Source organism: Schistosoma haematobium, chromosome 7, assembly GCF_000699445.3.
Source record: "Schistosoma haematobium chromosome 7, whole genome shotgun sequence".
Lineage (NCBI taxonomy): Eukaryota > Metazoa > Platyhelminthes > Trematoda > Strigeidida > Schistosomatidae > Schistosoma > Schistosoma haematobium.
The window spans coordinates 4,517,313-4,542,430 of NC_067202.1; the positions used below are offsets into that span (position 1 = coordinate 4,517,313).

The 25,118-nt window shown below is 36.7% G+C and overlaps 2 protein-coding genes across 2 annotated transcripts in view; one reads left to right on the forward strand and one right to left on the reverse strand.

Annotated features, from left to right (window-relative positions):
* On the forward strand, positions 1-8,087 carry MS3_00000759 (uncharacterized protein). The gene is made up of 2 exons (XM_051208405.1): positions 1-3,465; positions 7,624-8,087. Exon 1 carries the CDS (start codon positions 195-197, stop codon positions 531-533), a length of 339 nt encoding a protein of 112 aa, XP_051064269.1. The 5' UTR covers positions 1-194; the 3' UTR covers positions 534-3,465; positions 7,624-8,087.
* Positions 8,088-8,287: 200 nt separating this feature from the next.
* MS3_00009464 (uncharacterized protein) overlaps positions 8,288-25,118 on the reverse strand; it is a 30,115-nt gene continuing 13,284 nt past the window's right edge. Inside the window, exons 15-24 of the mRNA XM_051217844.1 lie at positions 23,492-23,565; positions 22,758-22,839; positions 20,843-20,979; positions 19,947-20,072; positions 18,809-18,988; positions 17,365-17,578; positions 15,146-15,345; positions 12,057-12,284; positions 10,038-10,235; positions 8,288-8,776 (exon numbers count right to left, since the gene is read on the reverse strand). Of these exons, the coding sequence (XP_051064270.1) occupies positions 8,468-8,776; positions 10,038-10,235; positions 12,057-12,284; positions 15,146-15,345; positions 17,365-17,578; positions 18,809-18,988; positions 19,947-20,072; positions 20,843-20,979; positions 22,758-22,839; positions 23,492-23,565 (1,748 nt within the window). The 3' untranslated portion in view covers positions 8,288-8,467. The remainder of the gene's footprint in view (positions 8,777-10,037; positions 10,236-12,056; positions 12,285-15,145; positions 15,346-17,364; positions 17,579-18,808; positions 18,989-19,946; positions 20,073-20,842; positions 20,980-22,757; positions 22,840-23,491; positions 23,566-25,118) is intronic.

Sequence of the window (25,118 nt, forward strand, 5' to 3'; positions counted from 1 at the left end):
GAGACCCGTATTCAAGACTCTGGTGAAGTACTACAAATTCTCTCTCCACCTGTCGCTTCAAAAAGCTTTACGTGCGTTTATCCGGAGACCCTGAGGACGTTAGACGACTCTCTGTGTTCGATCATCGCTGTCTCCGAAGGATTGCTGACATCCAGTGGCAACACCATATTAGTAATGCAGAGGTTCGGCATCGTATGTTCGGGCACAGAGACGATAATCCAACTGGTGTCACCATCTTGAAACACCGACTTCGGTGGCTTGGACATGTTCTACGAATGTCGTCCCAGAGAATTTTACGTCGTGCATTATTTGCCGACTCTGGGACTGGTTGGAAGAAGCGGAGAGGTGGTCAGTGCATGACATGGTGTCGTGGCATGAAAGAAAGATGCAAAGGACTGGCGCCTGTTGGTCCTTCACGACTCCCTGCTTGGGGTCCGAGGGATGGTGCTACACAGTGGCTAGAGACGTTATCAGATATGGCTCATAATAGAAGCCAGTGGCGATCCTGCTGTAACCTTTTACTTTCTCCATAAAAAGTGGTTGTATCTTCCTTAACTGAAAGATTTCTTCTGATTGTACCTTTCTGTTCCCCCACTATTACTATTATTACACTTCCTTACACCAATCTCTTCGTTATTGCTTTTTTTTTACGTTCCTTACTTTTTTCTTTTCTCCTTCTTAAATTCTCATTGTTTTGTGGCACATATATCTTTGGCGCACTCCTGTACCAATATATGTGTTCAAATAAAATAAATAAGGTGAACCTGACAGAGTTAGAAATGGGAGTACAGAGTCCAAGTGATGTCTGAATTTAAACCATCGTGTAACTCTGGGGCATCTTATGGTTTACTTAATTTAATTGTAATATCACACGCAATGTCATCCAAGCCACAATATTTGACGCGAAAATAGCACTCATTCTCATTAATCAAGAAATTCATATTACTCAAATCGTGTAGATAAGTAGTAATGATAGTACTTGTCGAAATTATTAAAACTGACATTTTGGTTCGTCATTAAAATTCTCTATTCATTAGTTACATTTAGATAAAATTTAATGTCAAGTGGCTGTAGATTATGTGAATTCGTGCGTCGTTTAACTCACGCCTCATTACTGCATATACTAAAGTGTTTTATAGAATAGTGGTAATAGTGATTCGTAGAACATCATTATTTCGAAACTACCGATCTCTTTGAGTATTATCGACTAGATATTAAAAGTTATCTATATGAAATCATATTGTCGTCACCCTGCTAAATGTTGATCGATATTTCTTCTATATTCACAAGGTTTTGATGGTTTAGTGATTAATGGTGTTTTTTATTGTACCTCAATCTAACCCTCACTGGATAATCTTAACTTTAGGTGTTTGGCACCTGTCGGGAAGGTACATGAAACCTAGGTTTAGGGTTTCCTGTCAACTACTTCCAAACAACACCTTGTTACTGCAAGTATAAACGAACTTTACTGCTCAAGATGAACATTCTAATTAATCGTTTATTACATTGAAATTGTCGTCATTAAGTCTTACTGCATTACCTCAACAATTAACTCCTAACACTACGATTTCTTTGAACTAAAACTGAACGTCATTAATTGATCTGTGTTATGTGAAGTGTTAGACGTTATCACTGTTTACTTTATAATGACAAGAATTGGATGCTTTCGAAAGAACTTAGAAATTTATTAGCAATTTTTATAGTACACTTTAACTGATGAAATCCATGCACTTTTGAGTTGCACAACCAAAGCTCTAAGGTCGGGTTGATTGATTCATTCTTGTTTTAATCATTTGCAATAAAGCACATGTCACTGGAAAGAGTGACTTTTAAGTTTTATCATAGAAAAATGTCTAATGTATATATGAGATTGGCAAGCAATATGTTTCATTTTACACCACAATAGACAGTAAATTCACTCTATAAGAGGGTAGTTACACAATGAATTTCACGAGAACTATTTATTATTAAGACTCTCTAAAACCTGTGTCCCAAGCACTACTAATGTACTGAATTCTGAATAATTTCAGAGAAGCTTAAATGTCGTGAGTTTCACCAGCAGTGGGCTCGTGGATAAGTATTTTAAAAAGAGAGAAATTTTAATAATAGCCTTTGTTAGAAATAAGTGACTAAACAAAAAATGTACAAGTGTAGAGGCTAATTCCTCTCCATTTGACCCTAGTTCTATGATATCCCGTTAACTCACTGTAACGAACAAGAACATAGGTGGGGGTAATCAAATGTACAAAATTATAGAATCTCTTGGCAAAATATAAGAACCATACATTAAATACTCCATTTGACAAATTTCTATCATTTCTCCTTCACATACTGTATGATTCTTTTAATTCATATTAACTTTCTGTTTTCTTCAAGTTGACCCCCACAAACTTCTGCTATCAGGTTTTCCATTTCCTATTGATGTTATACACTACTCTTATGTCGACAAACATAAGTAGCATACACCGTAGGAATATGAATTTATTTGAGAATAAATATTCAATAACCAGAACAGCCGTTATTCGAACAGTGTCTTGTTAATAATCAATAAAAACCATAAGCACGACAGACAGAGAGGCAACCAATCATACTGAGAAGTGAACATGTGCATGTGAGTAAAAATGCTCAAATGTGTGTATTTTATGAATGTCAATCAATTATGATCATTGATTGACTATCTGTATTTTATAACCAATAGGAAGAGGATAGACAAAGATCGATGTACGGACATGCAATCGCTCAAAATTAACATATACTTTCATGTTAGTTGATTAATTGTCTAAATCACAGCATCTAAGGCTAATAGGATGACGATATTCAATGCGCTTACTACCATAGAAGTATAAAACCGATTCTACTGAAAGTCAACAAATGTTTATATTTTAATAGTTGAATTCATGAGTCGATCCAAGCTAGACCACTGGACGACCGTCTCATCCTCGTACGGGACTTCTCAGCAGTGTGCATCCACTATCCCATACGCGGGACTCGAACCAAGGACCCTCAGTCTCGCGCGCTTAACCTCTAGACTCATGAATTCAACTATTGAAATGTTTACCTTCTATTTAGTCAGTTTATTTCTTAATAACTCACTGTTGGTGTTATTTTTGACCGTTTATAAACTTATTACCCAGTATTGTAACATGAATTACCTAGGCATGTACAAATTAAGATTTCTTGATGTATAGTGCGTATCAATTTCATATTCGGCGGATGTGACCAATTGAATTCACTAAACTAATGATGTTGGGCAAATCAGTTAACTTCACAAACACTCTGATGGAGTTAAGGTCAGGATTAGCCAATACCTTGTCTATTTATGAAAGTAAGTCATCAATCTATTTTCACGTGATTCATAGGTTTTTAGTACGAAATTCACAAATGAAAATCTTAACCGTAACTGAGATCTACGCGGGGGACTTAAAGAAATGTATTTCAGTCCTTGTAAAGGTTTAGAAGAAACAGGTAATCTATCCTCATTTTAACAAATTCATAGATCATTCTTTTGATTCATGTACAGAGTAACATGTAGAGGATGTTAATAAACGTCAAATTCACGGTTATTGTAAGCTTAACATCTTACATCCCGACCGTTGTTGCTACCTTGACGTGGTGGTCGGGCTTGCCTATCGTGATGAAGCAACCGAGCTATACTGGCTGGAACAACCGTTCCTCAAGGTCCTACCATGTCAGACAGGTCGGTTGAAGAGCGGTAAGACTAAAAGCAACAAACCCAAGGTCCGAAGGCGAAGTCGTACTGCTGACTGTACAGAGGTGTGACAGCAGTAAGGTGTTTCCTTCAGACAACCAGCATGACAGCGATGCTGCCTTCCCACAAGGATGGGTGGGGTTAGAAAAGGTCGACCCTAAAAATTCACACCTCGCCTTATCCCACGAGTATCCGTCTCCGGCGGTAAGGTCTCAACAAGTACGGAGCTAACACCAAAATTACCCATAAAAAGGTCGTGTGTGACCGACCTCAAGCAGTTGTCCCTTGGGTACTGCGGTCACGCTCTCAGGTCACTAAGACCCCCTATAATCCAATTTCCTTTTCAGGTACCTCCAGAAGAACCCTTCCACGGTGTGGGCAACCGGGAAGTGATAACCGCCCTCATACCTCTAACAACACTCAAGACCACTGTATTCATAATCAACCTCCCTCTTCAATTCCTATTATTCCTCCTACGTAGACTTTCACCTCTAAACTTCCTTTTTCGGCTTCCCCCTCAAGTGTCACCATAGCCAACGATTCTAGTGCTCAAAACACTGTCCCAGGTCTACTGAAACCTCGCTCCACACTACTCATTGGAGCCTTCAACGTACGAACCCTATGTCAAATCGGTCAGCAGGCTTCCTTGGCTAAAACCCTAGAGTCTCTTACCATTGATGTATGCTGTGTCTCCGAAACACGTATACAGGATCCCAGTGTGGTCATTCACTTGACCTCACCTCGGCAAAACGGAGAGCCAACGAGATACACCCTCCGTGTATCTGGTGACCCGATGGCCAGTTCTCGTGGACTGGCAGGTGTAGGCATAGCACTAAGCATGAGGGCGGAACAAGCACTGCTAGAGTGGATCCCCGTTAACAGTCGTTTATGTGCTGTTCGGCTAAACGGCTACGTAAGAACTCGGAAGGACAGGGACACACGTCGTTGCCTTTTCGTCGTTTCTGCCTACGCTCCCACTGACTGCAGCTCAGATGATGTGAAAGATGAATTTTACAGAAATCTGTCCGAACTTCTACAGAAAGCTAAACGTTCAGACATAGTACTCGTAGGGGGTGACTTTAATTCCCAGATGGGTAGTTTAAACCAAACAGAAAGGCATTTAGGTGGGTATTTTAATATCCCGGCTCAGCAAACAGATAATGGTGATCGTCTGCTGCAACTATGCTCAGACAATCGTTTATTTTTAGCAAACACAAATTTTAAGCATAAGGAGAGACATTGTCTAACATGGAGACCCCCTACACCAAACCAACGATGGACTCAAATAGACCATATTGCCATCAGTCATAGTTGGAGAGGGTCGGCAGAAGATTGTCGCTCATTCTGGAGTACCTTCTTGGACTCCGACCATGCCCTAGTACGAGCACGCATCTGCTTGCGCCTCACTGGACGCAAAAAAGCCACATTAAAAAGACCCATTAGAACTGAATTGAGTAGCGAGAAAACCAAAAGTAGGTTCCAGGAACAACTGAGGTCACACTTAGGTAGTTCTGAAAACGAGGCTGACCCACATGTTGCTTGGAAAAATATACAAACAGCTGTGGAAACAGCAATGAAATCTATTAGTGACTTAAACCACAGAGTTACAAAGAACCAGTGGATTTCTTCAAGGTCTATCACACTGATGGATTCTCGTAAACTCATCCCATCAGGCTCTGAACACGATGAAGAGCGACAACAAATCAGATCTAGGTTAAGCAAAAGTCTAAGGAACGACCGTGAGCAGTGGTGGGTAACGAAAGCAAAAGAGATGGAAAAGGTGGCGGCTATAGGGAACACAAGACAGTTCTACAGACTAATAAAAGAAACTGGAATTAATAAGTGTGAGTCGGACTATTTCGGAAAAAGACAATACCCTCATCTGCTCTCAGTCCAGACGTTTAGAACGATAGGCGGAACATTTCAGCTGGCCTTCAGCTACTCTACAACTACCCTCCATTCCCAGACAGTGTGGATGGAACATTGAAGTAGATCCCCCAACTCTAGCAGAAGTTCAAAAGGCTATAGTTAATCTGAAACGAGGAAGGACAGCTGGTCCAGATGGATTGGCTCTAGAGGTCTTTAAGGATGGTGGACCAATTTTAGCGATTAGGTTGACTAATATTTTAGCTAAGATCTGGGCGTCAGACGTTATCCCATCTGACTGGTCACAATCACTTATCGTCCCAATATATAAGAAAGGGTCAAAATCATCTTGTGACAACCACAGAGGGATTAGTTTAACTAATATGATGTCTAAAATACTAGCCTCGATAATTATCAGAAGCCTAGCTAAGACTCGTGAACTGCAAACACGAGAGAATCAAGCTGGCTTCAGACCTGGTCGTAGCTGCATCGACCATATATTCACCATTCGTCAGGTTATAGAACATAGGCATACTTATCGGCGTCCGACAATGATGGTCTTTCTTGACTTAAATGCAGCATTTGACTCGGTAGACCGCGAGATTCTGTGGCAGTGTCTGTCATTGAAAGGCGTACCCCAGATGTACATAAACCTTGTGAAGGCTCTTTACTCGAACACTACCAGTTGAGTCAGAGCTTATGGCGAACTGTCATCTACTTTTGCAACCTCAAGTGGTGTCCGTCAAGGCTGTCCACTTACTCCATTTTTGTTTAACTTCATCATAGACCTATTGATAGGAATAACATTCTCGTCGACTGAATTCTCGGGTATTGAGATCCTTCCAGGAGGTCCACTTATCGACTTGGAATACGCAGATGATATAGTCCTGTTTGGTGAAGACGCTGACAAAATGCAGTCTTTTGGTAGCACTGAGCAACAATGCCAGAATGTTTGGAATGCGCTACTCTCTCTCTAAATGCAAGTTGTTGCTTCAGGACTGGTCTGTGTTAACACCTAAACTAAGGATAGGGAATGAAGTAGTCGAACGCATCGACAACTTCACTTATCTTGGAAGTCTGATCAGCCCTAATGGGTTGGTATCGGACGAAATCTCAGCACGGATTCGAAAAGCTCGTTTGGCTTTTGCCAACTTACGTCACCTATGGCGAAGGCGAGATATCCGTCTATCAATAAAAGGACGAGTATACTGCGCGGCAGTCCGTTCTGTTTTACTTTACGGCGGTGAAACATGGCCTTTAAGAGTAGAAGACACTCGTAAGCTACTAGTATTTGACCACAGATGCCTTAGAAATATTGCTGGCGTCTGCTGGCATCATCGGGTAAGTAATAGTGAGGTTAGATGGGCGGCCAAACCAAAACGTGGCATCAGTGCTTGAAGACACTAACTTCTAGTCTGAGCCATGTTGGTAGATGCAGACTACTTGGTTGGGGTCCGCGTGACTATCGTAACCAATGGTTGGAGACTCTTGGTGACATGGCTCAGAATCGGTCACAATGGCGTCGGTGTATACACTCTCTGTCTTCTCTTAAACTAAGAGATTAAAATCGCTTTATATCTTTCTTTCTACGAACTAATTCTTTCTTCCTGTACTATATCCTTATTGCAATCCTTCTTTTATATATTACCACCTCTGAATTAACCACTTATGTGAATCCGGTGTCCATCTTGTTGTGTTAATGAGGTATGGCAACTTGGACCGATGCATATATGTGCCTGACTGACTGACTGTGTATACTCAGATGATTAACTATAAGGTTTTATCAACATAGAATGTAATTATTTGTCGATCTTACTGATCGAATATTGAAACAATGTTAGACCTATATCGATTTATGCAGTATCAAATTCAACACGCACACACACACACTTCACATATTCAATCCGCTGTTTACAATATGTCTCAAGTTTCATCAGGATTTAGATTGACTGGAGTCAGGTAGGCGGCTTACAATAACAACCACTATAATACTGTGAAAAAGGAAATTACGACTCTCCTTAATAATTTTTTTATCTCTCCTACTCTAGCCTCTCTAAAAATATTGGATTATCAACCGTGATGAAGGTGAAAATTAGAAATATCCCGACTTCATATCCACAAAGAAGACGAGGTTATAAAACCAAGGCGAAGAGAATTGAACATCAGTTTCCTAATGAATGACATGTAAAACACACATGTGTTAGGCGATTAAATTCGGATAAAGAACCTCTTAGCTCGAACTTGCTACTAGATTATTTAATTGATATAGCCAGTTTGGAGCACCAGGATTAGAGCGGAAGAAGTGATGGCCAGACTTCAAGAAAACGACATTTCTTTCAACTCCTTCAGTTAAATCCAAGAGGCAAGATTTATTTTTGAGCAAGGAAAGATGATATGGAGAGCCAATCAGAAGTAACGTAATGAGAAGATCAATCGATGGAAATCAGAAGTCACTTAACGGGCAAGTGCATTTCACTGACTAAAAAATGGACCAATTTCCTAAGGATTAGAGTGGTATATATATATATATATATATATATATATATATATATACGAATGAGTATTTTTGCATTTCATTCGGTAGCCCAATACACTTTTTCACTCACTCTTGTGTTCTCGCTCAAGTAGTCGATTGAGAGGGGGTTAGCGCGTAACACACAGTGTATCAGTATCAGCCCGTCACATGTTGTGCTAGACACATTAGCAATTATATTAATAACCATAATAATTATTATTGCCACAAACGCTAGGAATAATCAATTTAGCAGTGTGAATAACATAAATGCACAGGTATAAATTTACTGTCCATTCAACACTCATTACAAAACGACAAGCGAGACTCAGAGAGAGAAATTTCATGTCTGCTTGATGAACAGTTTTCATGTATACCATTCATTCGGATTGAGTAGTGATGACTGCAACGGTAGCCGGAGGAGCAGGAAGACTAGTATCCATTGACGAATTAACTGGTTCCTCTTTATCCTTATTTTCCTCTTTTGTGGCAGAAGATTGCAGAGTTGGTTTGTCCAAATGAGATGATTCAGTTGGTGTTGTCGTCGTCGGTGGGGGTGATCGTGTTGGTGATGATGACACTTTAGCATTATTGTTATTATTAAAACTTCTGGCTTTGGCTGCTTTCATTGCAAACGCTCGTTTCGCTGCGATGGTCTCACTCGGTAAAGTGAACAACTTCAATATATTCTATTTATTGATCACAACATATAAAAACAGAAAAAAGAATAAAACGAATAAATAAATGAATTATAAAATGACACGAATAGAATATACAATAATGAAGTGACAGAATAACGGTGATGTTGTGTCCGGCGTTTTAACCGGGTTGGTGGATACAGAGGATCCACCTAGGACAGCTGGAAAACCCTGATTCCAAACCACTGGTGTACATGGGCTCCAGTATCCTGCGGGAATAAATGAGGTATGAACCAATCGCTGGTCACTGGCTACCATGGGAATGCATCTCCTCACGTTGTTCCACTGCCTTGTGGATCAGACCTTTAGGCCAAAGGCTCCGAGTGTAGTTCCCTAAGAAAACCACCTGCATAGGTCTGGGCACCCGAACAGTATCCCAGCCCTCACATAAATCGAATGATTGGTGTGGCGCATATCTATTTGGTGCCTCCTTGTATCAATGTTTATGTGTTTAAATAAATAAATAACCAAGAAGCACATGAAAGATTATTTTCTCTGTGAATAAGTCAGTCAGTCAGCTACAACGTAGTACCAAGCATATATATGCATTGGTCCAAGTTGCCATACAACATTAGCAAAACAACATGAACACCGGATTCATAGAAGTAGTTAATTCAGTGGTTGTAATATATAAAAGAAAGTTTGCATATAAGGACATAGTAAATGAAGAAAGAATTAGTAGAAACAAAGATATGAAGCGATTTAAGGGAAGACAGAGTGTATGCACCTACGCCATTGTGATCGATTCTGAGCCACGTCACCAAGAGTCTCCAACGATTGGTTACGATAGTCACTCGAACCCCAACCAAGTAGTCTGCATCTACCAACATGGCCCCTAACTTTCTTCCAACCATCCCTAACACCGGTTAGCACTGCACGTCGTGGTAATCGGTGTTCAGGCATACGCAACCCGTGGCCCAACCACCTCAGTCGATGAAGACTCACAACCTCGTCAACTGATTCATCATCAATCCCTAATACCCTGCATCTAACCTCACTATTACTTACCCGATGATCCCAGCAGATTCCAGCAATATTTCTAATGCATCTGTGGTCAAATACTAGTAGCTTACGAGTATCTTCAACTCTCTGTGAATAAAATTACCAAGCAAATATTGATGAACTGAATATTTTAGATAATTGTCTATGAAAATGATTTTAGTAAAAGGTAACCACTTTGAAGAAATAACTGAAGAGATATATGATAAATTATACAATAGATATATGATATTAACACAACTAACAAACTTACAATGCATTCACGAAAAATATTTCTGTAACTACGAATTCTTCGAGCATTCTCAGCTGCAGCATGCATATCTGAATCTTTTACAACAATATTTTGTGGAAATATTTTTGGATAGTGTTGTTTAAATTGATCAAAAGTTTTGATGTCATAAGAACATACACATTGTAGATTAACACTAGTTCGTTCGACAGTTCGCATATCCTATTTTTTGTAATATAAAAACAAAGTGATAAAGACAGACAAGGGTAAAGTTTGTGAACATGAGAAGAGATCAAATATAATCAGTACAATTAGACATGATTATTATCAATATGAGGCTTTGGTGAATTAATATTTCAAAGTAATAAGATAATAATAATAATAACCTGACACATGTGTATATCGGTTCAAGTTGCCATATGTTATTAGCACGGCGAAATGAATTTGTCAGGGCAAATCATACAGTAATAGAAATATTAACAGTACTGTTGATAATCGAAAGTATAAGGCATCGAACGTAACTACTATCCTATTGACCATCCGGTAAAATTCTATTCCTTCTTTGTTTCTTATATTACGCAACATAGCAACTTCTTGATTACTTTGAATATTAATAATCCTCTCTCTTCCAATTACTGAATGTTAATTTAAATGTCATTATGTAATTATTACGTAACGTATCCACTCGATGAGTATTATATTATTATTGTAAAACGTATATATATTAGTGTAGAGCCATGATGAAAAACTAATTGAAAAGAAATTTCTTCGCTCAATTCGTTCCTTCTTTATTTACCAAATGGCAAAATGGGAATTTTCACTACATCGAAGATATGATACGAAGAAATACAAATTAGTGATATAATCTAAAAGAAAATTTATTAAAAAATCTAAAAACTTAGGATTTAAGAGAAGATAAAGAATGAATATACCTGAACGATTGTGAGCCATGTCACAAGGTCTCCACAATAGGTTGAACTAGTCATGCAAATTCCAACCGGGTATTCTACAACTGCCTACACAGCTCTGTCCAATATAGTGTCTTCATGAACTGATGACATGTGTTGGTTTGGTCGTCTTAGTATTTCTCAACCTACTTCTACATAATCCATCATCACGACTCAAGGTAGGTGGTGAGTGAGGAAACATGTTACATGTGCCAACCGTCTCGATCGATAAAGATTGACTATATCATCAGTCGATTTCCTCTCCTTTTCTAATTTACTCTGTGCTCATTTCATAATCCATAACTCAATGGTCTCAATATATGCAAACAAATTAGTTAGCCGCACATAGAATCTAGTATATATGGACATCGGTTCAAGTTACCATAACCCATTAACACAGTTGAAATTTTCAGGTCAAGTCCCAGAATACAAATAGTAACATTATCAGTGGTAGTAGGAAAGGTTAAGCATAAAAGATACAATTCAGGAATATATAAATTAGTGAAATAAAAACACAAAAAAATCTGTCAGGAATTCAGAAACCCAGAATTTAGGAAAACACAAAGGATCGATGCACTTGCGTCATTACAAACAATTTGCAGTCATAAAAACTCTCTAATCATTACTTACGATAATAACGTGGATCCTAAACAGACAACCTACACGTGTTAACATGGCTCCTTAGTCCAATCGTCAATCACTTTACATGAACGGTTTGGACTATCTCAGATTTCCTCAAGCCTACTCGTGCTCCAGAAAACATAGTCTATTGAGGTAGTCAGAGGTTGGACATACGTAACATATGTCGCGAAACACCTCCGTTGATGAAGATTTATTACCTCGTCAATTGATTTCCCATCCTTACCTAGTACTCTATTCCTGACTTAGACACTCAGTGGTCCTAAAATGCACGAGCAATGTTTCGTAGTTACATCTATGATCGAATAACAGTAACTTATGAATATACAAGCAACGCTTCAAGAGTATACATGGTCGGAACTTACTTTTATCTAACAAATACAAAGATTTATACTTTAACAACCAACTGAAAAATACTCAATCCTTATTTTTTAGAAAAAAATAACGATTTACTTACTCTTGAATGTTTATCTCTACAAGCTTTCCAAACATCAAAGACTACATCATTGAATGATAATAATGCAACAGGTTTTTGAACAATCCACTGTGGATCAACACGTGATTTATACTGTTCTTGATGAGCAACACTATGTAAATGATTTTCTAACTTATCCACACCGGATATATTCATATTACAAAGTGAGCAACAATATAGTTTGTTCTCTTTTACCGCTGATTGATCCAACTTCAATTGAATTGGATCATAAAAAGAAAGAAAATTTATATATTTAGTAATTTTTGTAAATGAGGAGTAAAAATAGGAAAGAAAAAAAAGCAAGAGAATTTATGCCCAGAGACAGAGAGTCATGTGAAATTAATACTTCAAACAATTTGCGTTCAATAATATTCATGTAAGAATAATCAAGTTTCCTTAACAACTATTATTTTACAATAAGAAATAGGAATGATAATTATCGAATTGTTTTTTCAAATAGATCAAATGTTCCAATGGTGAAGTATTCATGATAAGGTTTATTAAGTGTATATGCAGATTTGCATTGTTTAATTAAATAAGAAGTGGTAATGATACTACTTAATCGATGAAACTAAGTTAGTAGGAGGAATATAAATTATAAATCAATGATTTTAATGGTTGAAAAGGGAGAGAGTTTGTACTACTACTAAACCGCTCTGCTTTGTTTGTATGTACTAACCAGTTTTAACATTATATAACAACTGGTTTTTCTTTCGATGTTGAGTAGCATTCATTGAAATAATGTAATTCTAAAAGCCGAATTTGCATGTAAGTATATGGTAAATGAGTTAAAATGAATAAATTATCCGTGAATACAGATATAATGATTCATTTTGAAAATCGATGTTTGAATAATGAGCTAACCAAAAACTAGATTTCAAGTATTTCGTTCTTGATTGGCAGGAGAATGGCCAGTGGTTACCACATAATGAGCAAAGCGTGCATGAGTTACAAAATAACTCAGTTAAACAGATTTAATTGAAACGAAGTACATATCTGTTTGCACACTTATCGTGAATAAAGTTTACAATATCCCGAACAGTGATCAGTAACGAATTCGAATGACGCAAAAGTCTATTGATGATCCAATGAAGCTTCAGTTAACATTTTCAAGGTCACAGGGTAAAATTGAGGCAGGGAAGTTGAGAGAATAACATATTTTGGCCGATTTTAGTGGTAATACAGTAATACATCACATTAGGCTACACACATATAACATGTTATATGACAACAGATACTCAGCGACAACTAGAAGAGGTACAAAGACAAGGGATGAAGTGATATTACGCAGCAATACATGCTGGTTGAAAAAGTTTGTTCGAAAGAGTACCTTCTTCTGTTCAATCGAAACTGAAACTATACCAGATCGTGATTTGATGGATTCTCGGAGTACCAGTTACCACTACTACTGTCACCCCTTATCAGACATAATCCATATCGCAGTGCAGTGGTAAGAGTGGTAGGTGTTGAAGTAGATTCGGTATTATAGCGGATAAACTTACAAAAAGATCGCTATCAATATATTTGTAAACGGATAGCTTCTACATCATTACCCATCATCATGGAGTATATACAACCAAGAACTATGATATAGATAGATAATTGGAGTGATTACATGTGTCTACACAGGCACAGTTGTTATCATCGGGTGATCGTTCACAAATGCCACTTTTTTTCTTGGTCAAATGACAAATGCAGATATAAATAATATTGAAGCCAGGTGGTATTGTCAGAAGATTATCTTCGAACTTGTTAAATATGTACAAACATAGTGTTTTGAAATCATATGGACGAATTCTTGTATCGTTAATACTATGAATTCAGTCCCCATCCATTTATTGTTAGCCTTATTATTTACATGAATTATCGTAGGGTTTTTTTTGGCAACAAATATTTTATTCACATTCTGCTTGACTTGAAATTATAATTAATTATCATCATTTGTGATAAAAGATAAATAAATAGCAATTTATTGCTATTCTTCAAGTGTTTAAATGAGATCAGCGTTGTTTGTCATCTCAAATGATCCATAGCAACAGTGAAAACTAAGCATCTTGAGAGAATTCCGCAATACGTTAAGAATATTATGTTGTGTGAAATTCCGAATAAGGTACTCACACTCGTTTCGTAAAATATAAACTCAACGGTGCATAGAAACATAATTAGAGAAAGTGATAATTAACAGATAATTTATTCAAAGCAGTTGTTGGAAATAGTCTACAGGAGACTGTGGAACTAGATTTCGTGCTATTCGGTAATTATCAGCAAGGTGTACCTGTGATCATGATGGAAATGATGTTCCGAGATGGATACAATTCCGACCATCAACTCAGACAGGTTACAACTGAGTTGTTCTGACCGCAAGTGACCTGTACTTACAATTGATCAACCATCGATTCCCTTTAGACTACACTTTACTCACAAGCCCGAAATACCACAAAGTCAAGGTCAAGATTCTAATGTCGACTATTTTCGAACATCACCTTACGTCTCAACATAGTGCACATGTCGAGTCACTGAGGCTAGAGGTCACATAAGAACTTGATTGATAGAACTCGATCAGCACTAAGGAGGGCCTAACATACATGACAATGGTCACTACTCAGTGATCAATCAAAAATATTTTAACTGGGCACTTGTCGAAACCTATCAAACATGTATGTTTGAAGTGTGATTCAATATTTTAAACAATAGGATTTCATATAAAATATGAACATCCCGATTTACACCTGCTCAAATAGTAAATATGACCGATCACTTAGAGTTAATATTTCAGCCCAGTATATATATAGACTCTGTAGCTAGAAGTACTGTGCTTTGGGCATATATTCACAGATAAATAATGTGCCGAATTATGTGATCCAAATAGAGAGTAAGACGCCAAAGCACTACTATTATTATCCAAAACATAATGTATACCAATGACTAGGTATTGTATCCATACGTTATTAAAGCCAAGAAAAAGCTGACAAACTTCGGCTTTACAGTTGTACAGTGTAGTTGTATGGCTGCATTTACGGACTTGTGTACAAATATTACATTATCAGACATACACACACGGACAAATTTACCTCGTCTATGTATTCTTCACCTGCGGGACCAGGTTCTTCATACAATAAATGTCTTAAGTCTAAATATTTACGCATGAATATCTTTTGTTTAGAGAAATCTGGAACAGTAGAAGACACTGTATTACTATCATTATTATCACTACTAGTAGTAGTAATGGTAGTTTCCTCCGCTTTCTCACCAAACAAAGTAGTATGCGCATCTAAGGAAAAATTCAATTTCGCAATTAAAAGGAGGGAGAAAGCATGAGATTATATTCAAACATCAATGCGAGTATATAAGCGAGATGATAATATGCATAGACACATATATTGTCACGTTGTTATTCATATAAATACTGAATAAATTTATGCTGTGTATACCAGTTCTTCGTAGAAAAAGAAAAGAACTAATTGCAATCTGTAGACTGGTGTTACAGACTTGGGGTCAGCCAACAGTAAGCCACCACCTCAACTCAAGATTGATGTGTTTGTAGAGGAATTATTGTTACTAACCAGCAGTAAAGTATTACTTACTACATATTCCGCAAAAGATACACATCCTTCAAGATTTCAACATGTCTGAGTCGAGGGTGAATAGATAAGTAGAGAATACTCATACTTTAGACAGTGATCAAGCATCTCATGTTAAGACTGGAATAATTCGTCACCAAACAGGCAACAATATGATAATATACTCAATAGTTAGTGAGTTACATAGAAATATAATTTTGTAGTGAGACACACTGAACAGTATGAAGTAATCCATATGGTGTGTTAGCGTTTGGTTACTTCATCAAACTGGACTACATGTAGCGTGAGTCAGGTATTCGTCTCCCAACTCCGAGAATGAGTATGCTGCACAGTAGTCTGCTTTGTATTACTCAAAGCTATGAAATATGGTCTATCAAAGCAGAGGATATACATAATAAGCCATTAATACGTCTCTGAAGTTTTGCGACCATAATATCGAACAACCAAGTGATAAATGTTCCGTTTAGGGAAAAGGTAATCGGTAAAAGTGTAAGCCATTTAATGGCGCTAAAAACTTTCATCAACTGAGATAGTTAGCAAATGCGTTACTCGTGACTAACCATCCCCCTGCCAACACATACAATGTTGGCTAGCGTAGCAACAAGTTGAGAGAAAATCAAGGCTGACATACCAAGATATAACCATCAATTCATGAAGTCACTAAATGTAGGTATCGGCAACATCTTAATATAGATACGGGATTCAGTTTGCGAGCAAGCCCGTTCAATAGTCGTAATATATATAGTTGCAAAAATTAAGTGACATGGGGAAGTATTGTTCAAAGTTGCATTACTTCACCATCTTTCTATGAATCGTAATTTGTGTCATTCTTAACTTCAGAATTGTATACCACTTATTGTGATTTCCATTGAGACTGGAATTGATCCTCTTGCTTAGCATCACAAATCGGTAATTCTCCCTTTCGATTATGTGAGATGCAGCAAGTTGAACGAATACACATTCGTGTTAGTTTCGTCGCTGGTGACTGGAATAACTGACCATTACGCTACATCCCACTAAATAGCAGGATTAAATCGAATGTTAACCCTAACAAAACTTTAAAAAACGCATATACATATAATATGATGCAAAGATTGTGAATGTCATCCTAACTGACACTAAATAATCTGATACGTAAGTGATTTCCACCAAATTGAAGCAACTCCCCCTTTGCCGAATATACAGAGGTCTGTGTACTCAACTTCAAGCCCAAATCTTATGCGTTAGGGCTGAGTGTACTACCAACCGGTTGTCAAAACCGAAAAACGTGTAGCAAAGAAACGTTAGAATTGAGACCTATTTGGTCGAGAAACGAGTGCATCAACTACTAGGACACCAATTTGTCGTAGATGTCTTAGCCTTCGTAACGGTTAATTTTGGCAAGCTGTGCAGGTCTCCACATTTATCATACGTAAATAATATGAGTTATAAATAAACTCAGTCACCAGATCCTAGGGCACATGTTAATGATAATATACGGTTGCCCAAAGCGAAGTGTAGTGAGGTTTGGACCTGGGACATAGTGTGTGAAAAGCGAATCTCTGAACCACTAACAAAACTACCATTCCAGACATTGATCATAAGCCATCTCTAGCTCCCAACTAAGTCTTTAATTTTAAGAGTCCAAGCTGGTAAACACAGGAAAAAACATTTTGATAAATTGAAAAATAAACATGGTACACACACACACACGCTACACATAAACATACCTGAATTCATATAAAGACAAAATGATTCCAATGGATCATCAGATGGTAGTTTTATAGTTTTATCCTCTGTATTATTTTTTATTGCTTTATATACCTCATAAATCCGAGAATTAACTTTATGTCGTCTGAATTTTAAATGTTCCATATAACGTGTTTTATTGATGAATGTTTCTTTACATATACCACAATAGATTTTAGGAGTTTTCCCTTCATACTAATAAAAAAACACAGTGAGAATGTAATGTTAATGTTATGATAAGACCATAAACAAATTTTGAATGGATTTCTTCCTTTCTCTCTTAAATGTATTAAAACAAAAAATAATGAGAAAATAATCTTCTTAGATGTATAAAAGTAGCACCGAATTCATGAACATTTCACTGAATAAAATAGCAAGCATACTTTTTGTGTCTGTTGGCATTACAACATATGAAGTGAATGAAAAGTTCACTAGGGGACACGAACCCAGTAATGTTCGTTCCAATTACTTAATTGTCTATTGCCCCTTGAGTAAGAATACAGGTCCCCCCAACCAGAATTCTCCATAGAACTCTGTTTTGGGCAATGCTTTACAGTTTCTATTAATCCTTTTCATGTTTGATTTCAATTCTCGATGCAGTGTGTTCTTTGACCTTCCAATCTTCTGTTTCGCTTCAGGATTTCATGTTGGCACTTGCTTTGTGATGAAGTTTGATGATTTCCGCAATCTATGTCTCATCTACCTGAAGCACATGTGCTCCAGTATCCTGCGGGAACAAATGGCGTATGAACCAATCGCTGGTCACCGGCTACCATGGGAATGCATCTCCTCACGATGTTCCACTGCCTTGTGGATCAGACCTTTAGGTCAAAGGCTCAGGGTGTGGCCCCCTAAGAAAACCACCTGCTTCGGTCTGGGCACTCGGGCAGTATCACAGCCCACACACAAATATGGTGTGGCGCATATATATTTGGTGCCCTCTTGTACCGGTATTTATGAGTTGAAATAATAATACTACCTGAAGCGTATTTTCCTAATTTCCTCTTAAGCTAGAAGCTGGTTTGTTCTCTCTCACAGTAGGTTGTTGCTGATGGTATTTGATCAACGGACATTAAGTATCTTGAGTAGACAACTGTTGATAAATACTTGTACTTTCTTGATTATGGTTGTGGTAGTTCTCCAAGTTTCAGCTCCATACAACAGAACTGTTTTGACATTCATATTGAGGATTCTAACCTTGATGTTAGCTGACAAGTGTTTTGAGTTCCATGTTTTTCTATTGTAGAATTCTGCTTTGCTTTGATGATCCATGCCATTACATCTTATCAAATCCCCCTTGTGCATCAATGATACTGCTCAGGTATGGAAAAGTTTCCATTTCTTCATTCTAATACATACTTTAAGACATATATGTATTCATTTTTTTAAAAAAACTAATCAAACCTTTGAAGTTAATCTACTTACACAGTCATTCAGTGTGGAGGAATCATCACCTTCGTCTTGTTTAATTTTAGCGATTGTTTCTTTAAACAAATTTAGATTCTTATTATGAGGTTCAGACTGTAAATGTTTGGCCAATTTCAACCTCGTTGTAAATCGTCTTTCACAAATATCGCAGTATTTACGATGTGGACGTACTCTTCGCTGATGATTTACATGAAATGAAAGAAAATTTCAAAATAATTGGAAATAAGAAACACAGAGAGAGATTATAAATCAGTGGAAATTAACATATTTAAACTATTGGATGCTGACACAGTGTCTTAAAACGTTCGTTGTAAGATCTGAAAGCAAGGGGTTCGATCACAAGCGGAATAAGAGGTTGCATGTGCACATGGACTGAGGAACACCAGACATATGTCTAGTGATTCCTGGTTTTCAATAGTTGCCCGTGATGAAGAGACTATAACAGTTTGAATTAATTTAGGACATTGTGACAATGATATATCCAATCAAAGTAGCCTGTGATTGTGATTAATCGTGAATGATAAACAGACATATTCAGTTACATGAAGTTTAAGAGATTATTTTATTTCGTAAAGTTCATTTCACGTTGGTCCTAGCTAGCAATTTCTCTGTACTGTACTTCCATCAGGAATCGTTCTGATTTGCTCTACCGGACGGTCGGATAAGTGAGTGATTGTGAGTATCACGTGATCAAGTATCGTGATCTAGACTCTAATGTTAATCTGGTTACTATGAGCTCCATGTCTGTTATGAGAAAATGATTATATGGGCCGAGTGATGTAAGGGTTCAATTTTATTTAATCGATTTAACTATATTAATACATGGTTTTAATTGTCGAATACACCATAAGAAATAAATACGATTCACAAAAAACCCATATAAAATGTTGACTAAGACAAAACTAGATTTAGAGTTGTTCAAATCATCTGCTTTCTGGGTAGGATTTCGCAAGGTTACCATTAAGAATTGCCTAGGCTAATCAGTTGTAAGTTTTCTGGTATTTTTTTTTCTCAAGTGAATGAAAATTTACAAAACATACATACAACATGTAATCATTGATTTCAGCAAGTAACATAATATAACAGCTATATATATACAATAAAAACAATGAGATAATAAATGTGTCAAACTTACAATAAGTATGCCTTCTTTAGCTCTATCAATTCTATCTTTAGCACATAAAATTCTAGTACTTTTGTCAAAGGGTTTCTTTAAGAAATACAACGGTACTGTTCTTTTCTCATGACTACGATTTTCCATCTATAGAGAGGGATAACATGAAATAAATATCATGTTACATTTCTTTTGAAAATTGATAATTGAATGTACAGTTAATAGATATTCATAGGCTTAGATCACGAAATGATCTTGGTTAGAAAACTTGGAAGTACTGGACGGTCATTTCATCCTAGTATGGGACTTCTTTAGGAATACAGATCCACGACTCCAGATACGGGACCTTTGGTCTCCCGTGCTAATACTTAATCCTTAAGCCATTAAGGCGGCATCCAAAGGTATTATTATCTAACTTAAATTAATCCATGATATTGCGCAACCGTCATTCGTTGCTTGAGGTAGATAACTGTCAAATAACCGGCATGGCTGAACTCTTCTCACTAGAACTCTAAGAATTGCTTGGCTAGACCGTTTCATTCTAATATGAGCCACATTCAATGCTTTCAATTTTCCGATGGAGATTTAGCTAAGATTATTTTGTGACCTAAAAGGTATAAAGATTCTACAATCCTCACAAATCCCTCTATTTTGTTAATAGATTCATTAAATGTGTCATGTGTTCACGCACTGTAATATTATTTTTTTCCATAAAAACTACTCGTTTAGTGTTTTTTCGGACTGGCTGTCTAAGACAACTTGTTGAAAATTCGTCACAATGGTTTAAAGCTCATCCCTAAACTATGCACTCTCAGCCAAAGATAAGTTTTGAGAACCGATATACTTCACTTAAAGAACAAACATATACAATAATAGAACATCACACACACAAATGACAATTAATATAAGAGGCATACCGATTTGCGCTCACGAACAGGAGGAATAGCTGGTAGTGGCGGAGACTGACGATTCTCTGTTGTCATGGTCCTGCGCCCACCGTGTGAAGTACGCATTGAAGGTGGTGGTGGGGGTGGGGGTCGGGGTCTGTAGGAACCTGTAGGTAAGACAGAAAATCATGATATACACATAATACAGATGATATTCTGAAGTTGAAAGAAAAAAGGTTCGATGAACATCGAAAAGAGAGAAGAATTATCGAAATCATTGACTGGGAGAATAATAATTTAGATATTGAGTAAAGTAACTGAAGATAACATTTTGTAATATAATAATTTAACTGTTAAGATATCAGTATGCTTTTTTTTAATGGAATCAGTTTAATTTATTGAAAAGTATATTGGATATAACACTATCATTGAATATAAAGTAGATGATTTAGTGTTCATTACATAAGCTTGTTGGTATAGCTTTTTTTGATAAATAAATTAATTACAAATGCTAATTAATAAGTCTGCTGAATGAACGCTTGATACAATTTTCTAACCACTTCTAATAGATCCAGGTGGAATTGATGCAGTGACTTGAACGCAATAGGAAAGATGGGAAGTATATAAAGAACGCTTTACTCTAAGGTTAGTTTATGCATAGGAAAACGAGGGCTTCTGTAAGTTTCTGAGACCACGTTAAATATAGTAGAAGTATGGGTAAATATTTAATCGGAAACGAGAAACGTAACTCTTTATATTCCAGATACTTCTGCGAGGCTACTATTTAACATTGACTGCATCCCTATAGACTTTTTTAAGGAATACATTGGAACTTCCTAACATTATTCATACCCGTAGTCAATATACAAGTGGGATTTAGTGATTAGAGCAATTGGTTTGAATCTAGCACCAACAATTTCGATTTGAGCAGTTAGGATTAGTATTACTAGCATGCACATAGACAAAAACCAAGTGGTTTAAAACTGAGTATATATCTGATGCAACATGCATAAATCCATGAACCAGGTTTAAACGGTTAATTAACACTACCCCCTCCAATCAAATCGAAGAAAGTGAGACAGATTTTAAACCTGGGACTTAATGGTTGAAATATAAATAACTTAAACACTGGGTCACAGGGATTCACTAAGTTTATGAATGTCCTCGTTAAATATTTCGCATTAATTTGATTACTATGTGATCAATTGTTATGAAGCTTCGTCTGTTACATAACTACTAGGATCAACGTTAGACGATCAAATAGTTTTAGTCTCAGAAGTCAAGTACTAAATACATAACGATAAGCATCCAAGCTTATTCCAACCTACATACTCATACGACGATTTACTAAAGGGTTGCGCAAGATTATGGATCGACTGGAGGTAGAAATTAACACCATTGGATACTTGCTTAGTGGTCTGGAGGTTAAGCGTTCGCGCGTGAAACCGAAGGTCCTGGGCCCGAGTCCCACGTGAGAGATTGTGAGTGCGCACTGCTAAGGAGTTCCATAATAGGACGGAACGACCATTCGATGTAGAGATTAGGAATGGTAGCAATTCTGTTACCTTAAGCGTAACATTCCCATACCTCTAAGGACCGTAACCATAACCACAGTTTAAGCCCGAATACTCCTAAGGCAATTTCATTTCTGGACTCCATAACTTCGAAGCATATTATTTACTGATCACAAGCGATGTAAGATGCTTTTTTAATATTTCAATACTCTGTTGGTGATTTACGATTACTTCACAAGCCAAATCAGCCAAAAAAGAAATCTCATCAAAAAAAGCATCCGGTAACAGGGCATCCGTAATTCCGTTTTAAAAGTCGCGCATAAATTCAACAATCTCCATCTTTATTCTAATTGATCGATTTCATTTATTTTAAGACTATCATTTAAGTTTAGTTCTAACATACAAAACAAAATGTTTACAGGATAACTCACTATACATATCAGGATGAATCCTACCATCGTCTTGTTCACCACGTCTAGGAGTAACTAATGCCTTCAAATCATAAGTTGGAAACTGGAAACAATGGCAATTAATAATAATAATAATAATAATAATAATAATAATAATAATAATAATAATAATAATAATAATCACATTATTCAATAATATATTTGTTTGATCACAATATAGAATTCTCATCCCAAAATAGTTAATATTGCAACAAAAGCCGTAATTTATAGAGATTTGACTTGTGGATATTTAGAAATCTATTAAACAGTGAATCGAAGACCATTTGGATGGGGCGGTTTAGAGGAATATCGTGATCAATGGCTAGAGTTCGGGTGACATGGCGTTCAGAATTATTCAGAATAGCTTAGGTGAACTCACTCTTTATCTCTGCTTAAATAATAAGTTCTGAAATCACGAATTGAGAAAGCTCAATTGGCTTTAGCTATGATTGACAATATCCTAAATTCAACTAGAAACACAACAGATAAATATGGAGAAATTTCAGAATAAACTATCTAATAATATGATCAGCCTCCAGATACATTTTTAGGTATGAGGTCAATGATAAGTACCTGCAGATGATCAGACCGAGATAGATATTGTGTAGTGCAAACCCGTCAGCTAGTGGTTCAAAGCCGAATGGTTTGAACCGTTAAGGCATTACTTAAGGAAAAACATAAAATATAGAAACTAAAAAGCAAAATAATGTAATTACCTGGAATTTAGGCCTCTCATCACGATTATCGTAATTCATAGGAACGTCACGTATTGACCGCGGATGATTGACTCCTGTAGAAATATGGACAGAAATTTTTAAAATTTAAATTAGCATTGGATAAATGCTACGTTGTAGTAAACAACTGTACAAAATAACGCAACATTTTCAAGATTAATAATTGTCAAATCTTTGTAAGAACTAGATCCATATATCCTCCATCTATTATTATTATTATTATTATTATTATTATTATTATTATTATTATTATTATTATCAAAAACTGACCTCAGTTAGGGTGTCACTGAAAGCTAGAAGGCGTCGAACTTAATTCGAGATGTTTTTGAAGCTCCATAAAGAAGCGACTGGCGGAGTTCAGATATGTTGAGAGAAAAACGGTTGCATATGACCACCACCAAAACATATACGAATTAAACGTTGAAAACATTGGTTTTGTCATGAAATTATTGAAAACTAAAGATAGAAAGCTATTTCGTCGTTAAATACCAGATAGAAGAATTATTCAGCTGTTCCGTGTACCGATATAAAAAGTATAATTTATGTGTACGTTGTAATACATATTCGTCAGGGACTTTCAACAGATTACCTACCACGATCAGTGCAAGCATTTATGGTTAGTTATACATTAGAAACTAATTCATAAGTTCGTGTACATAGCTTTAAGCCATAATTTTTTGAGTAGGTACTAATTACATACTTTCCAGCAGTTCTAACTTAAAGAGATGACGGTTTCTGCTAATCCCCGTGATGCATCTAACAATTAACAAAAGATAATTTAGTTGAAGCGGTGTCAACTAAAAACCAGGAAGCAATGGACGAATGTTGCACTCTAGTATGCAACTCTACAACAGTGTATTTTACGACCCTGTCAGAAGTTGAAACCCAAAGATATCGTGAGTGAAAGGACCGTCACACTATTAATTCAAGGTGAAATTGCATTCATGGACACCGATACAATTATTCGCAAAATTCTAAAGTCCTGAGTTCGATCGATGGTGGAATCGTGAGTGTGCACTGCTGAGAAATCCCACACTAAAAAGAAACAATTGTCCAGTTCTTTCTCGTTTTTAATGGTACAACAGCTAAGATCAGTTTATGACGAATATAAACTATAATTTAGACTATATTATGCAACGTGTATAACGTGTTTAAGACCGGTGATAATGTGATAAAGTAGAAAGGGTGGTTTACGAAACCCTTGGGAACCATATGAAATCAAAAACACTTTCAGAAAGACAAAGTACTTTGCACTTACAAGGTGCAAAGCACATGCCATAACTACGGAAACTGACTTCCAACTTACTATGTACGGATTGCATGGCTTGAGTATCATTGGACAATAAGACAATAAAGTAATCATACAGTGGTGGTCGCACAAAACTAATAATGTTATCAGTGTTAGTAAAGAAGATTAAGCATAAACAAAACAATTCGAAGAGGAAAAAATGAATCTGAGAAATGGGAAAAATGATATGATCATCTTGAGAATTCAAGATCTAAATGGAGACAAACAGTAGGTGACCTTGTGACCAAGTCTGGTTTCACATAATGATAATGGACAGAATTTATTCATGATATCGGTGGTTTCTATTACCCAACATCAAAC

What these genes read in the sequence shown, in the direction of transcription:
- MS3_00000759 (XM_051208405.1), top strand. Translation starts at nt 195, where the DNA reads ATGTTCGGGCACAGAGACGATAATCCAACTGGTGTCACCATCTTGAAA.